This window comes from Triturus cristatus, chromosome 3_1 (assembly GCF_964204655.1).
Source record: "Triturus cristatus chromosome 3_1, aTriCri1.1, whole genome shotgun sequence".
NCBI classification, from domain to species: domain Eukaryota; kingdom Metazoa; phylum Chordata; class Amphibia; order Caudata; family Salamandridae; genus Triturus; species Triturus cristatus.
In genome coordinates this window covers 25,106,434-25,124,438 of record NC_140583.1, presented here as the reverse complement: position 1 = coordinate 25,124,438, position 18,005 = coordinate 25,106,434, and the positions used below count along the sequence as shown (strand labels likewise).

At 49.2% G+C, this 18,005-nt stretch overlaps 1 protein-coding gene across 6 annotated transcripts in view; it reads left to right on the top strand.

Moving 5' to 3' along the window:
* The window catches only part of ATG13 (autophagy related 13), a 487,446-nt gene that overhangs the window by 125,083 nt on the left and 344,358 nt on the right, over positions 1-18,005 (top strand). For all 6 annotated transcript variants that reach the window (XM_085646672.1, XM_085646671.1, XM_085646670.1 and 3 more), the window contains exon 5: positions 15,055-15,101. In XM_085646672.1, coding sequence (XP_085502798.1) covers positions 15,055-15,101 — 47 coding nt within the window. The remainder of the gene's footprint in view (positions 1-15,054; positions 15,102-18,005) is intronic.

Here is an 18,005-nt window from a genome sequence, read left to right as displayed (position 1 = left end):
GCTGGAGTTTCCAAGGCAGATATTGCTCGGCGACGCTTTTCAACGTGAGTTGAGCTTAGGCCTGCTTCCGCCTTTCCGCCCATACAGCTTCTGCCCAAGGTCCTGAAGAAGATCAGGAGCGACTGGGCCCAAGTCATCCTTGTGGCTTTAGACAGGGCAAGGAGAGTCTGGATCCAGAGCTTCTAAGAATGAGCATCGATCCTCCGATCAGGCTGCCTCTTCGGGAGGATCTTCTGTCGCAGCAGCATGAGAGGGTTCTCCATCCGAACCGGTCATCTCTGCACCTCTATGCGTAGAGATTGAGAGGCGGCAGGTGATGGCTTTTGACCTTCCTCCCAAAGTACGTCATGTTATTCTGGCTGCCAGGCGGCCCTCCACTAAGACGGTATACGCCTGCCGTCGGCAGAAATGTGTTTTATATTGTACAGAAAGATCTATTGACCCTCTTTCTGCCTCTCTTTCTACTGTACTTTTCGTCATTCTGACCCTTGCCCAGCAGGGCTCTTCCTTAGGGACTCTCAAGGGTTACCTTTCTGCTCAGTCTGCTTTTTTGCGGCTTCCAGACCAGCCCTCTCTCTTTAAATCTCCCACTGTGCATAGATTTCTAAAAGGGCTGGCGCTTCTGTTTGCACCTACGCCCTTTGTTATGCTGCAGTGGGACCTTAATTTGGTCCTCACCTATCTGATGTGTGCTCCGTTTGAGCCTTTACACAATTGTCCCCTCCAACTGTTGACCATCAAAACAGCCTTTTTGGCGGCAATTACATCGGCTCGGAGTGTGAGTGAACTGCAGGCGTTATCTTGATCGCCTCCTTATCTTGTATCCTTTATGGACAAGATGGTGCTTTGCACCCGGGCATCCTTTTTACCAATGGTTGTGATTCCTTTCCATGTGGGTCAGTCCATCACGTTGCCCACCTTCTTTGCTCCCCCGCATCTTTCTAAGAAATAGGAGCATCTGCACCGTCTGGACCCAAAAAGAGTGTTGTCGTTCTACCTTGACCGCACAAAAGAGTTTTGGTTGGATGACCAACTCTTTGTGGGGTACGTGGGAGTAAAGAAAGGAAGGGCAGTGCAGAAAAGGACCAACTATCGCTGGGTCGTTCTCTGCATCAAGATCGGCTATGCTCTGGCTAAGAAGCAGCCCTCTGAGGGATTAGGGCCCATTCCACCAGGGGAAAGGCTGCTACTATGGCCTTGGCTCGGGGTGTCCCAGTTCAAGACATCAGTCAGGCGGCAACGTGGGCTTCATTGCACACATTTGCAAAACTCTACTGCCCAGATGGTCAGGTCCATGGAGACAGGCACTTTGCCCGCCCGGTCTACAGGACTTTCTAGTTTAAGGTATTGGTCCGCATCCACCGCCCGGATGGTATGGCTTGGGTATTTAATTCAAAGGTGAAGAATTTGCAGTTAGAAGCCTCTATCGGATGAACAAGTTACTTACCTTCGGTAACGCATTATCTGGTAGAGACTCTAGCTAGTTGCAGATTCCTTACAGCCCCACCCATGCCTCCCTGCTTTGCGGAATAATATTGTAGGGCTAGGGTTACTCCCCTTTCTGGGCCATAGTTTGGCACGTGACTATGTCAGTTACTTCGTGGCTCTGTGCTTCTGGTGTGGAAAAAGTACTGACGTCTGCGCGCCTGGGTGGCGCCTATATAGGCGTACCGTCACGCAGAGCCGAATGGAGCCACCCAACACCGCGCTCAAGGGGTATTGCTCAGAAAAAGTTTCCAGATTCCGCTTGACGCCTGGGAAATTCAAAGGTAAGGAATCTGTAGCTAGATAGTCTCTACCAGCTAATGCGTTACCGGAGGTAAGTAACTTGTTCAATACGTATTTTTAAGTCCTTGTCGGCCTCAAAGTCAGATTGGATTTTGGTTCATATGTCATGCGGACATTTACTACAACTGAGTTTGCTTTTTTGGGGTATTGTCCTGGGTTTTGGTTTATCTTCTAGGCCAAGTGTGGTAGTAAGTGCTTGCCGCTGGCAAAGGCTCACTTTCATTTGGACTTACCTTAGGTAGTACCAGCCTGTTAGGATGGTTTTGACAGTCCGCATTATCTGAATGCTAAGTCACCTTAGATGTTTCATAAAGGGTGCGATACCTTTCTGGATGTTATATAGAATGGTATTTTGGGACAGGTTTTTCAGTTCCGTTTATCCATGTATACAAAGTTAACATAAGTGTGTTGCATATGTATTTACACATGCTGAGATATAGTTCTGCTAGATATAATACGAAAGATATTACTAATCCTTTATAAGGTTCCTGAGTAGCGTGCTACTTGCCGAAAAAAATGCTTCAAAATCCCATCGGGGTAGCAGGCACTATATAAATGCAAACCATTTCCCCTCTTCTGTCCCCCCCCCCATCCTTCTCAATCCAAATAACTGACTAATATGACTTATATGGACTTAAATGGAGGCCGCGCAGCGGCCGCACGCAGCGGGCGCGCCGCTGGCGCTCCAAAGGCGCGCCTAAGGTAAGCCCGTCTGCGCCCGTCCGCGCCTGGACCGCCCCCAGTGCCAGGACCCCTGGCCCCTGCCGGAGCCAACCCACCCGACGGAGATACGACGCCGCCGCCCTCCACGCACTCAACACCGGCCGACAGCCAGCCTGCTACAGAGTCACCCCGAAACGCACCCATGGAGCCTTCACCTGCCACGCTTGCAAGTTCACCTGCCTCCGGACCTGCACCGCGCCCGCCAGAACAGGCAACAACAACCACCTCAAGTGCATCCTGCTCAACACCCGCTCCGTCCACAAGCACGCCGTCGAACTCTGGGACCTCCTCGAGACAACAGCGCCGGATGTCGCTTTCCTCACGGAAACCTGGATGAACGCCTCCTCAGCCCCCGACATCGCCATCCCGGACAGCTATAAGATCACCCGGAGGGACCGCATCAACCAAGCCGGAGGCGGCATCGCCATTGTCTACAGAAACACCATCCGCATCACGACCAACACCGACGACACCCTCGCAGCCGCCGAACTCCTCCACTTCCATATACACACCGACCCCAAGACCACCCTCAGAGGTACCCTCATCTACAGACCCCCGGGACCACGCACACAATTCAGCGAAGCCATCGCAGACTTCATCAGCCCGCTCGCTCTCGCCTCCTCCGACTACATCCTCCTAGGGGACCTCAACTTCCACCTAGAGAACAACAAGGACAACAACACCACCACCCTGCTAGACAACCTCGCCAACCCCGGACTCAAGCAACTGGTCAACACCCCCACCCACTACGCCGGCCACACGCTTGACCCCATCTTCTCCTCCAGCAACCACATCTCCTTCAGCCACTCCACCGGACTTCACTGGACCGATCACAGCTGTGTCCACTTCAACTTGAGGAAAACCACGACTCACCACCGCCCGCAACAAGCTCCCCGTAGATGCTGGAGCAAGATCACCACCGATCAGCTCACCACCTCCCTGAGCCAAAACCAACCCTCCAACACTACGGACCCCAACGAAGCAGCCCTCAACCTCACACAGTGGATCACCAACTGCGCTGACGCCCTTGCACCACTGAAGAACCCTCCAAGCAATCCCGACTGCAAGAAAGCCTCATGGTTCACCGACAACCTCAAAGACTCCAAGAAATCCTGCCGTACCCTCGAAAAAACTTGGCGCAACGCCCAGTCAACAGAAAACATGACAGCCCTCAAGACCGCCATCCGCAAACACCACCAGCTGATCCGCACCACCAAAAGGATAGCATTCAGAGACCGACTGGACAACAACACCCACAATAGCAAGGAACTCTTCAGCATCGTCAAAGAGCTCTCCAACCCCAGCGCCAGCAACAACGACATCACGCCATCGCAAGACCTCTGCGACTCACTTTCCACGTTCTTCCACCGCAAGATCACCGATATACACGACCGCTTCAGCGCTCAGACCACGTACCCATCCACCGAGTCAATGCCCCCCACCACCACCCTTTCAACCTGGAACCCCGTCAGCATGGAAGACACCACCCACATGATGAACACTATCCACTCCGGCTCCCCAGCCGACCCCTTCCCACACCACATCTTCAACAAAGCCGACTCCAACATCGCACCCCAACTCCGGGACATCATTAACAACTCCTTCTAATCCGCCACCTTCCCGGAGAGCTGGAAGCATGCGGAGATCAGCGCCCTCCTGAAGAAACCCACCGCGGACCCCACATACCTCAAGAACTTCCGCCCCATCTCACTCCTCCCCTTCCCAGCAAAAGTCATCGAGAAAACCGTCAACAAACAGCTGACAACCTTCCTCGAGACGAACAACTCCCTCGACCCATCGCAGTCCGGATTTCGAGCGAACCACAGCACCGAGACCGCCCTCATCGCAGCCACCGACGACATCAGGACCCTGCTGGACAACGGTGAAATGGCCGCCCTCATCCTCCTCGACCTGTCGGCCGCATTCAACACCGTCTGCCACCGCACCCTGACAACCCGACTCCACCACGCCGGGATCCAAAGAAAGGCCCTGGAATGGCTCACCTCCTTCCTCTCCGACAGAACTCAGAGAGTCCGTCTCCTGCACTTCCGCGCAGCGCCCACCAAGATCATCTGCGGCGTACCCCAAGGATCCTCGCTCAGCCCTACCCTCTTCAATGTCTACATGAGCCCCCTCGCAGCCATCGCACGCAAACACAACTTCAACATCATCTCCTACGCCAACGACACCCAACTGATCCTCTCCCTCACCAACGACCCCGCCCCCGCCAGAGCCAGCTTCCCGGAAGGAATGAAAGACGTCGCAGAATGGATGAAGCTCAGCCGCCTGAAGCAGAACTCAGACAAGACGGAAGTCCTCATCCTCGGACCATCCCCCTCCACCTGGGACGACTCCTGGTGGCCCCCTGCTCTGGGCACCGCCCCTAAGCCCACGGACCACGCACGCAACCTGGGGTTCATCCTTGACTCCTCCCTCACGATGACCAAGCAAGTTAACGCCGTTACATCTTCCTGCTTCAACACCCTCTGCATTCTCCGAAAGTTCTTCCGATGGATCCCCACTGGAACCAGGAAGACGGTCATCTAAGCCCTCGTCACCAGCCGACTTGACTACGGGAACACCCTCTATGCTGGGACCACCGCAAAACTACAGAAAAGACTCCAGCGCATACAGAACGCATCTGCACAACTCATCCTGGACATTCCCCGACACAGCCACATCTCTGCACACCTGAGAGACCTGCACTGACTCCCCGTCAGCAAGAGGATCACCTTCAGACTCCTCACCCACGCACACAAGGCTCTCCACGACATGGGCCCCGAATACCTCAAAACCCGCCTCACGTTCTACACACCTACCGCCAGCCTCGCCCTCGTCCCACGGATTCGCAGAACCACCACCGGAGGAAGATCTTTCTCCTACCTGGCGGCCAAGACGTGGAACTCCCTCCCCACCCACCTACGACTGACCCAGGACCATCTCTCCTTCAGGAGGCACCTCAAGACCTGGCTTTTCGAGCAGTAGCGGCACCCTCCCACTCCCAGCGCCTTGAGGGTGAGTAGCGCGCTCTATAAATGTTCCTGATTGATTGATTGATTGATTGACTAATATCCACCACTCAAATTACTTTCATATTTCACTATACTAATTCAACACTAGTCCTTTATGGGTTCCAGAGTAGCGTGCTACTCACCAAAAAAGCGCTTCAACAACCCCATCAGGTGTAGCAAGCGCTATATCAATGCAAACTTTTTTTCCCTCTTCTATTCCTCCGCTATCCTTCTGAATCCAAATAACTAACATATCCACCGCTCAAATTCCTTTAATATTTCACTATACTAATTTAACACTAATCCTTTATGGATTCCAAAGTAACGTGCTACTCGCCGAACAAGTGATTCGACATGCCGTCGGGTAGTAAGTGCTATATAAATGCAATTAAAATTCAGTACATTCTATTTTGAAGTTCGGATCTGTATGTAGGTGTGGAACGTGGATATCTAGATCCGGGTGTAGTTGATTAATATTTATAGCACATTCATAGCTGTTTAATTGCTATTTTTTGCTGTCTCTACAGACATTATGCATTGTGTGATCCTTCGGGTAGTCATTTTACCTAAAGTAAAAAAAAATGTTCTTCGTTTTAGGAATGGACTGACGTTCATCATTCTAGACACTTGGTCCGATCGTCCCGCCCTTGAAATGAATGGGTTTATTCATCTTGGTTTTAATGGGAATGAGGTTTGGAAGCCCTTCTTTTCTGGAGTTAAGACAGATTTCCTTCAGATATCTCTTTACTGGTGTAGAGACTGGGGGTGGCATGGCATTTGTGTTGCCTTTGGTACTTCTAGTCCAAGGGCTCCCTTACCTTTTGAGGGTTGAATTCTATTGTCGGTTTGTTGTCAGATGTCTTCTGACAGGGAATTTTCCTGTTCCTCTTGAGGCTTTTGTTTTTCTGTGCTTGGGGGTTGTTTCTTGTTTACAGAGAGCCATTCTCTTTTTCATTTAATTCCTACATATGTCTGGTCTGTGGTGAATTTTGACCAGCTAGTTCTCTTTGAGAGCTTTTGTAGGATTAGTTTGCAGTCTCTCCTCCGGTTGGGTATAGCTATGATATTTAATTGAAGAGTTAATGAATCTGCGACTAGACTGTATCTCTACTAGATAATGTTACCAAAGGTAAGTAGCTTGTTCATTAACCTGTTCTTGGTGGCAGTCGTCTATGATCTTTGTGTCTATGGCTGTTTAAACTATGGTAATGTTGACAACCACACTGTGGACAACCCACCGGTGCCAGAGAAAGCAGTCGACTATGCCAGCAGAGAAAAGAGCTTATGGTAACTTTGATTTCAGACGCAGATGTTCCTACAGTGCTTTCACCTTCAGATCATTTAATTTGCATTTAATTTGCAAAGTATTCCTGCCTCAGAAGATTCCTGCTGCAATTTCATCGTAACTTTTGGTCATGTGAAGACCGATATGGTTAATGGAAAACAGATGATGACACTACCCATAGCTACTATTATGAAGAAAAGAATCCGTCACAATGGGGTTATGGTCATCCACACTATGGTGAGTGCTCTGAACTCCTAGGGCACTGCGATGTTTTAGGACCTCATTGATTTTAATCATTATCTTCACCGCATTATGACAGATTACACAAGTTTTTGTCCTCCAGACCAACCCCAGCTGCAGCAGCCTCCTTTCGCACCACACCGGCCGGAACCCACCTCCTACGCACTGTCAGTTGTTCCTAACCTGTGGTCCAGGGGTCCTTGGGGGTCTGGGAAACCTTCTCACGGGTTCCATGACTGCTTAGAAAATGAAATCGTATTAACAGAATAATAAAAGTGTATATAAGGAAAGAACCAAAATGTAAAATTAGTGTTCGAGGCATATGAGCTGCAGATTGTACACTTAGCATAGATCGCCATCTGGTGTTGGGCCCGGATGTTTGCAGTTTGTTTTTGTTCTTTGGACAGTCTTTGGAAGTCACGAGTTCGGTGACTCCTCCTTCGGTCCGTACTGCGCATGGGCTTCGGCTCCATCCTCAGATTGTTTTTTTCCGCCATCGGGCTCGGATGTGATACTTCGTGCTCCGGCTTCGAACTTCTACGGTTCCAGCCTCGACGGAAAATCCTCGTTCTTCGAGTTTCTTCATCTATCTTCATCTCTCGAAGCGGCACTTTTCTCCATCCCGTACATCGGCACCGGCCTTCGGGCCCTCCTCGACTCCGGTCCCTGCCGATGGAAATGACTCCGTTCAAAAAGTGCCCAAAATGTGGGTCTAAATTTCCCCACACCGACCTCCATCAGGTGTGTAACCGTTGCCTCTCCCCAGAACACGAGGCTAGAGACTGCCCCACCTGTAAGTCTTTTCGATCAAAAAAGACCATCAGGGATCGAAGAGCTCGACGCACCATGGCGCACTCATCGACTGCAGCTCCACCGGACATCTTCGGAGACGACGCCGGAGCTTCGGGGCACCTACACGCCGAGCAGGAGGACGACGTCGTCAGCGCTTCCGAGGCCGACGACTCCGACGTGGAGGACATCACACCGGCGCAGCGGGTCGTGAGTACTGTACCCCCTCCCACCCCCGCGCCCAAAGCCAAAGAGACTCCGGTTACACCCTCGCCTGCAGGCCTGGGTAAAACCAAGCACACAGCTTCTATCACCCCACCTTCGGGCCCGGTGTCGAAGCCTCAGAAGTCTCATGGCAGCTCGGGCTCGAGCCAACCGACGCCTGGTGCCGATAAACACCATCCAGCACCGAAGAAAGTAATACCCAGCTCGACTCCGAAGCCACCGGTGCCGAAGCCTGGACTCTCGGTGCCGACAAAATACAAACACAAATCTGTCGGCTCCGGCGCCGAAAACTCCTTCGACGCCGAAAAAACCGGAGGTTCCAAAAAAGCATGGCGCACAGAAACCATCGAAACCCTCGGCTCCGAAAACATCGGCGCCAGCGGACGATTCGGTGCCACTGGACCTCTTTACACCAGACCCTTTGCAAAAGACTCTATTTAAAGATCCAAAGACTGGGCTATTGACTTTAGTTGTCAAGAAAAGACGTCTTGACACACCGGCTCCTCCTCCACCACCCAAGCGGAAGGACTCTGCTACTTCTCCTCTCAGAGTGCCCTCCCCACTACCTCCTCCTCTGCCTCCTCCACCTCCTCCACCCCCTCCCAGGTCTCCGCCACCCTTACCTCATCGCTCCCCGACCCCGTCCCCAGATCCGGATTACGGGGATCCAGATTATGACCCGGCGGACGCCCCAATGGACCCCACTCCACCGGGGACCCCAGACCCATGGGAAGACTACCAAAACCCTAACATACCAGATATGCCTCAGGACGACCTATACCCATCCAGGCCGTCTCCCCCTGAGGACTCCTTAGGGTTTCACCACTTAGTGCAGAGAGCAGCACACTACCATGGGGTGGAAATGCATAGCGAACCAGTGGAAGACGACTTCCTACTGGACACATTTGACATTCAGGACAAGTCCACGTCTATCTTGCCCATGCTTAAAGGTGTCACCAAGCATGCTGCAGAGGTGTTCAAAGACCCTGTCAGGGCGAGGGTATTGAACCCTAGAATACAAAAGAAGTACAAGGCGGCACCCACAGACCCTGCATACATTAAGGGCCCTGCTCCCTTAGATTCCCTAGTTGTGTCCACAGCTAGAAAGCGGGCTAACTCCCAGTCCTCAGGAGAAGCCCCACCGCCAGATAAGGAATCCAAACTTCTAGACGCGTCTGGCAAACGCACCGCCTCCCAAGCTGCAAACATGTGGCGCATTGCAAATACACAAGCGCTACTTGCGCGCTATGACAGAGCACACTACGACGAGCTTGAGGCTCTTATGCAGCACCTCCCCGAAAAACACAAACGCAAGGCTCATGACCTGATTCAGGAGGGTAAACTAATTACAAACACCTCCATTAAGTGTGCCCTCGATGCAGCCGACACTGCTTCTAGAGCCATAAATACCAGTGTCCTGCTTCGTTGTCATGCCTGGCTCAGGATCTCAGGGTTCAAGCCTGAAGTCCAGGCGTCCATACTAAATCACCCCTTTGACCAACAAACTCTCTTTGGGCCAAAGGTGGACGAAGCATTAGAAAAGATGAAAAAGGACACAGACACAGCAAAGTCTATGGGGGCACTCCAATCACAGGCCCCTAAACGCTCCTTTCGACGCTCATCCTTTCATAGCACAGGCAGAGGCTACTCCACCGATAGCGCCTCTACCTCCTACAAGTCCCCTCCTCAAAATACCTTTTCAAAGGGCTACCAAAGGGGTGGTTACAGAGGCAACAACAATAAGGGCAGGGGCAAAACTAACACCACCCGTTCTGCAACCCCGCCCGCACAATGACTTCCCTTCACTCCCCCCAGACCATCCCACTCCGGTCGGGGGCAGACTACACAACTTTATCCACGCATGGGAATCCATAACATCGGACAAATGGGTGAACCAAATTATTCGGTCAGGGTACTGTCTCGAGCTAACATCTACCCCACCCAATATCCCACCAAGGCACCGTCCAATGTCTCAAGAACATTCCACACTGCTCAAACAGGAGGTGCTCTCCCTCCTCCAAAAACACGCTATAGAGCAGGTCCCCGTCAATCAGCAAAATCTAGGGGTCTACTCCCTGTATTTCCTTATACCAAAGAAAGGCGGGACCCTGAGGCCCATTCTGGACCTCCGGCCTCTAAATGCGTACATACATTCAGACCATTTCCACATGGTCACCCTACAACAAGTCCTCCCGCTCCTCTGTCAGGGAGACTTTCTCACTACCTTGGATCTGAAGGACGCATACTTTCACATTCCAATACACCCTTCTCACAGGAAGTACCTCAGGTTCGTGGTGGACGGTCAGCATTACCAATTCACGGTTCTCCCCTTCGGGGTCACCACCGCACCACGGGTGTTTACCAAATGCCTAGCAGTTGTAGCAGCACACCTCAGGCATCAACATATTCACGTCTTCCCTTACCTAGACGACTGGCTCATAAAAGCCACGTCCTACAACCAATGTGTGCAACATACCAACAGCACCATTCAACTACTCCACCGGCTAGGCTTCACGGTGAACTACCAAAAGTCCCACCTCCTACCATCTCACACAAAGCAATATCTCGGGGCAACTATAGACACCTCCAAAGGTATTGCCTATCCAAACTCAGCCAGAATCGCAAGCATACAAGCCTTGCGCAAAACATTCCTTCCTCAATACTCTCTTCCAGCAAGAGTGTTTATGAAGCTCATAGGGATGATGGCATCTTGCATTTTCATAGTGCCCCATGCAAGACTACACATGCGTCCACTTCAAGAGTGCCTAGCACAACAGTGGAACCAGGCCCAGGGTCAGCTGACGGATCTGGTGTTGGTGGACGGCCGCACCCATCACTCTCTGCAGTGGTGGAACACCACAAACCTTTCCAAAGGGCGGCCGTTCCTGGACCCGGTTCCTCAGGTGATTCTAACAGCGGACGCATCGCTCTCCGGCTGGGGAGCGCACCTCTTACACCTCACAATGCAAGGTCTATGGACGCCACAGCAAAAATCGCTCCACATCAACCATCTGGAGCTCTTGGCGATCTTTCTAGCCCTAAAATCTTTTCAAAAACAGATTTCGGCCAAAGCAGTCCTCATTCGCACAGACAACATGACTGCAATGTATTATATCCAAAAACAGGGGGGGACACACTCTCCCCAGCTCTCCCGCTTAGCCCAGAGCATATGGAGATGGGCAATTCCCCAAAACATCTTTCTCCTGGCACAGCACGTTCCAGGCGTACAAAACACCATGGCAGGTCTGCTCAGCAGACCAACACAACAACTACACGAATGGGAACTGCATCCACAAGTTCTTCACCCATTCTTCCAACAGTGGGGGCGTCCTCAGATAGACCTCTTCGCCACCCACGAAAACAAAAAATGCCCAAGCTTCGCCGCCAGATACCCACACCCATTGTCCAAAGGCAATGCGATATGGATGAACTGGTCAGGCAGATTTGCATACGCCTTTCCACCTCTCCCGCTAATTCCATTAGTGGTAAGGAAGCTAGAGCAGCACTCCCTCACACTCATTCTGGTAGCCCCAACATGGGCCAGGCAGCCCTGGTACACCACACTACTACAGCTATCGGTGGTACCACATCAAAAACTGCACCTGTCCCCATGCCTCCTAACCCAGAACCATGGAGAAATCAGGCACCCGGACCCAGGTCAGCTCAACCTTGCGATCTGGCTCCTGAAATCTTAGAATTTGGATACCTTAACCTTCCCCCTGATTGCATGAACATTATCATGGAAGCCAGACGTCCTACCACTAGAGCATGATATGCCGCAAAGTGGAAAAGATTTGTAATTTACTGCCGTAACAATACAATCAACCCTTTAGATGCATCCATACAGCACATCATATGCTATCTGCTCCATCTTCACAGGTGTAACCTGGCATATTCATCCATACGCCTACACCTAGCAGCGATTGCTGCTTATCTACAAAACAGACAGCATTTATCACTGTTCAGAGTGCCTGCTATTAAAGCCTTTATGGAAGGCCTTAAACGAGTAATTCCTCCCAGGGCACCACCTTCCCCTGTATGGAATCTAAATGTAGTTCTTACACGGCTAATGGGTCCACCCTTCGAACCAATGCATAAATGTGAGCTACAGTTCCTCACCTGGAAAACAGCTTTCCTCGTAGCTATCACTTCCCTTAGAAGGGTTGGTGAAATACAAGCGTTCACAATACAGGAACCCTTCCTACAAATACATCACAGCAAAGTCATACTTCGTACAAATCCGAAGTTTCTGCCCAAGGTCATTTCCCCCTTCCATCTCAATCAATCGGTGGAATTACCTGTCTTTTTCTCGCAACCTCAATCTGTTGCAGAAAGGGCCTTACACACACACTTGATGTTAAGAGGGCTTTGCTGTACTACATACAAAGAACGCAACCTTTCAGGAAGACTAAACAATTGTTCGTTTCCTTCTCTCCACCACATAAAGGCAACCCCATCTCTAAATCAGGGATAGCTAGGTGGATTGTAAAGTGCATACAAATTTGCTATCAAAAGGCAAAAAGAACATTATCTGTTCCACCTAAAGCCCACTCTACTAGAAAGTTAGGGGCTTCTATGGCTTTTCTAGGGAACATACCCTTAGATGACATCTGCAAAGCAGCCACATGGTCAACACCGCACATCTTCACAAAACATTACTGTGTAGACGTGCATTCCAAGCAGCAAGCTAGTGTGGGCCAGGCTGTACTAAAGACACTTTTTCAAACCGCTGCAACGGATACCGGTGGTCGCCGCTAAGGTTGGATACTGCTATATAATCTATGCTAAGTGTACAATCTGCAGCTCATATGCCTCGAACGGAATATGCTACTTACCAGTATGCATCTGTTCTTCGCATGTAGAGCTGCAGAGTTGTACACGCCCACCCGCCTCCCCGGCTACCTGTATCCGTTCCAGTCCATCTTATTCAGATACAACACACATGGGTTTCTCACTGTTATTACTACGCTCCATCATTTCCCTGTTGGCGAAAAACAATCTGAGGATGGAGCCGAAGCCCATGCGCAGTACGGACCGAAGGAGGAGTCACCGAACTCGTGACTTCCAAAGACTGTCCAAAGAACAAAAACAAATTGCAAACATCCGGGCCCAACAGCAGATGGCGATCTATGCTAAGTGTACAACTCTGCAGCTCTACATGCCAAGAACATATGCATACTGGTAAGTAGCATATTCCTTTCAAAACGTTCTGTTAAAATTACAAAATTAGAAATCCGTGGCTAAAAATTAAGGTTGTATTCTTCGATTGATGCGTGGGTTTATATATAGTACTGAGGATGGGAGACCTCTATTAAATTTAGAAAAGCTCTAGCATTCCTAATAAAATTAATATTGATATTTTTTGTATTTGTATGTGAATTAAATGAAAAATGTCATCATTTGTGCGTTTGTTTAATGAATACTTGTTTCGGAATTTTTTGAGTATTGTTTTAGAGTTCAAATCATAGAAAATGGTTAGGCCGGGGCCCCCAGCTTCCAATAGTGATTCAGCGAGGGCTCTCAGACTCCAATCATAATTCAGTGGGGGTCCCTGGGCTGCAGTAATGATTAAGTGGGGGTCACTGGGCTGCAGTAATGATTAAGTGGGGGCCCACACAAGTAAAAAGGTTAAGAACAGCTGCACTGTTTCTGCTTACCGCTCCAAGAGCCCATCAAGTTGAGGCCAACATCATAAAGTAGGATTAACGACCTTGCTGTTTGACAAGACGGCATTGTATTGTCTTACAACATTGTATATCTCTTAACACCATCATAGGGTTTTGAATAACTTTACCTAACAAGGAACATGCTTCATCATGGGAGGAAGGGAGTGTTTGGAAGAGTGCATTTGCGGGGAACCTGTACTGGAAGCATTTTGGTGTCGTGCATAAGTGACCAGAAACGTAGAGCTCTGTAATCTTGTGCTGCCTAGCAATATGATGGAGGCGGAAGTAGAGAAATTCTCAAGTCCTGAACGCAACAGTCTCGCTTCTCTCCTCTAGGCTGATGGATGTAAGGGTGACTCCTTCCTTTTGCCACTGTGTTTAATGCTTCCAAATATCATGTGGAATCAGCAGGTGTCTTTCTTAAAGGCCACTAAATGGAGGAAAAAGGCAGGCGGCTTAAAAAAACCTTCATGCTGGCAGATGAATCCAAGAAGAGTATAGTAAAGGAACCTGGCTCTCAGAGACTCTGGACCAGAGAGATGAGGACCTGATCCATGTGGAGCAGGGTCCCGTTGGGTGGAGCAGGGTCCCGTTGGGTGGAGCAGGGTCCCGTTGGGTGGAGCAGGGTCCCGTTGGGTGGAGCAGGGTCCCGTTGGGTGGAGCAGGGTCCCGTTGGGTGGAGCAGGGTCCCGTTGGGTGAAGCAGGGTCCCGTTGGGTGGTGCAGGGTCCCATTGGGTGGTGCAGGGTCCCATTGGGTGGAGCAGGGTTCCATTGTGTGGAGCAGGGTTCCAAGAGTAAATAACTAGGATGGAAACACCCAGAAACGGGAGTTACCAAAGATGGAATGACTGGTTCTGGCACCTTAAATAGGGAGAAACAGGAAGTTGAAAGTAAAAGAAAGAGGAAGTAACATACAGGACATGGTTTCACCATGATAGATTGGGACAGTGCCATTAGTAGAGAAGATATAGGCAGCCATACCAGTTTGTCAATAGCAAAACTCTCCATTTCCTATCATGTGACTCAAAGGAAAATGACTTATTTCATGTGTTTCACAGGTAAATGGATGAGATACATTGAGGTAGGCCTACAAAACGTGCCTCTATTAAAATGCACTGACAGAACATTTTTATTTTAGTAAAATGTTTTAAGTTTAATTTGGTTGGTAACAGAGTCCACGACATGCAGCAAAGTGAATTTCTCCTTCCTACGTGTCCCCAGGTCATTCCTTCTGTGCAGCCTTGGAAGAAGCAGCTGTTTAACAAGGTCTCGCAGTGAATACTGAAATAATCTGTGGTTTTGTTTGGTTCTTGTTCTCTCCTGCAGGGGGATTCCATGGAGCTGGAAATCTGGTGCCTGGAGATGAATGAAAAGTGAGTAGCAGAACCTCTTTTCGATGTCTCTACTATGCATGTGTCATTAGTTTCTTTATAAATTGACTGTTCAGAGCTCTGCTCAGAATGAAACGGACACATTCCCGAGCTTGGTTGAGCACCAAGGACATTCGTAGTAAATGAGACAGTCTTCCATGGAGAGTTTGCCATTTGTATACGCTATATATTTCTCCCCTTTCATTGTATGTTATGTTGTGTTTTATGAAACTTAAGAAAGCTTTGGTTGAATAAGTTGACTAAGGGTTTGATTAAAGCAGGTAAGTGGTGAGTGTGGGTGTGAATGTTAGCATGGTGGAGTGTGGCTCCTTACAAGAAGAAATCTGACCCTACCTAAGGGTTCCAGGCATTTGACAGTCAGTCCCAGAATGAAATGCAGTGCCATTTACCTAATTCAATGTTTTAAAATGCATTTTAAAATCCCTGAACAGTTGTGTGCTTTAAAAGACTTTTATTTTCAGAGAGGGCTTTATGGCTACATTCCGTGTCATTGCGTGTCAGCCTCTGAATTTGTCTTGTTTCTGGGCAGGTATGGGTTGGTCTGTGAAATATTTAAAGTCTCACCTCACCTCCCCTCTCTTGAACAAGTGCCTTTCATGGTGTGATGAAAGTCATATGAGGATAAGCCTAGTTTGAGTTGTAGCATACATATAGGGTGCTTGTAAGAAAGTTAATTATTCATTGGAATGGATGATAGTCCACCACATGGTATAAAGTCACAACTTACTGGGTTCAACACAAGGTTTCAATTACTTAAACCGGAGCTCACCGGCTGGTAGCTCTGAAAGAGCAGATAGGCTTATCTAGGAGAGAATGTGTAAAGCATTTAAAAGTACGAAAATGGTTGAAAAGTCAAGCACACAACATAATAAAAATCATCATGCAGTTTATAGAAGTAGAAAAAATGTAACACACAAAATGATATAAATATGATACAAATCCAATAAGGTGAACAGGAGATATGAATTTTAAGAGAAAAGGGCAAAGAAAAAGTACAGCACCAGAGGAAGGTACCGTCACTGGAATTTAGGTTTGATCAGCCAGACTGCAGTGGAGCACAGGTCGGGTAGACCAAGCAGGTTCATTCCGGTCTAAGATGTTACCTCCTAGCTCAGTCTCTGAAATGAAAGTCCATATCCTCCGGCGGGGCAAGGTTACAGGCTGTATCCAAGAAAGTTCTCTTGAAGAAGCATAGCAGTTGGGCGAGGTCCTGCTGAATCTCTTCCTTTTGGTGGGAAAAGCTCTGCGCTGTAAAAGTTCAGATTTTGTGCCCAGAGAAGTCAGCTCATTGAATGGATACTTTTCGCAACTTTGCCCAGTTAAGATTTCTTTGTTTCAACATAATCTCTTTTTTTAGGGCCTAGAATCCCTCAGTGGGGTCCAATAGGCTTGCAGCAAGGGTCTGCTGAAATGGGTTTTCAAGTGGCAAATGCTCCCAGCTATACCAACCTGATTTTCTTGCCCAGTGAGGTTGCGCCTTGAGCGGGTTAATTTGGATGGTTGGTCGTGGTCCTCCAGTGGCTTAGTAGTCCACATTTTTCTAAGTTTCAACTTTTGGAAGATGCTGGAGAGGTCCAGATAGAGAGAGCCAAGGGTCTCAAGACTTCAGCCACAGCACTAGGGGTCAGAACTCATTCCACCAGAGACCACCAGCAGGGTCTGGTCAAGTCCAGGTCCAAGTGTAGCTGGTCTGGTGGGCACTTCATGAAAAAGGCCTCTTGCACCTAGTTGTATGCTTGTAGTCACACTGGAAGATAGCCAACTGAACCTTGGAGTCCACTTCTTTGTCCTTGGCACATGTGGGAGCAGCTTCAGCCCTTCAGGACTCCTCACAGGCCTCAAGCGTGGAGTCCTTCTGCTTCTGTTTCACAGATCCAGAAAGTATTGTGAGGAGCTGGTGGTGAGGTTGTACAGCCCCATAGCCAGTGGGTGAGGATGACACCTGACACTCCCTAACCAATGGGTAAAAAGTTGCCAAGACCAACCCTACCCACTTTTACAGCACACCTTGTTTGCTGTATTGCAAGAATTCCAGAGTGCACTATTCTCAGGGTAACCTATGATGGAACAGGCCTTCAGCCCTTGGAAGGGAGTGCGTCACCCAGGAGTGTGTTTAGGTAAATGAGCATTCCTCTCCTCCTAAACAACGCACAACTGATTCAGAGACCACCTCCTTCTCCCAATGGGCTGGTGGGATTACTTGCCTGAGTTTTTACTTTTACTACCAGTCACCCGTAGCGGCAATTGATCCCAGAGGTTGGTGGCTGAGGAGATAATCACTTGAGGCATTCTTAGTCACTGGCCTGATGGAGATTAGGTGAGGAATCGTTTTCAGTCTCAGTTGATTTCTTTTTGGAAGATATTCAGGGTTGTTTAAGCACCCCATCCTGTTGTGAAGGTACTGCAGTCTACAGCTTGATAACTTCTGCTTACTAACCTTCTTGCAAGACCCACATCGCTGGTTTTTAATGTTCTGGAGCGTTTTGTACCCAATCCTGAATTGGTTCCATCCATGAAAATCTGGAAACAAATAATACTTTGTAGTTGTTCCTCTCTCTTTTTAGGTATTGTGAGCAGAGGCTTAGGTGTTGGTTTGTGATCAGAGTTCAACCAGGTCTTGGCTCTTTTTACTTTTACGTCAGGTACTAACATTGTTTAAGGCAGTAGGCACTCCACTTGTTAAAAGGTAGGCATTGATTGTTATTTTTTTGTATCTAAAGTGGTACAAGGTTTCATTTGAGTTGTCCTTGGATGTTGTGATGATTGTAGGAAACTGGGCTTTTGTTGCAGTTATCCGCCCACTTTTTGCCCCCTTTTTAGCTACTTGATGCAGATTTTCGACTCTGACAGTGCACTGAAGCCTGCTAACAAGACCTGAGTGCCGGC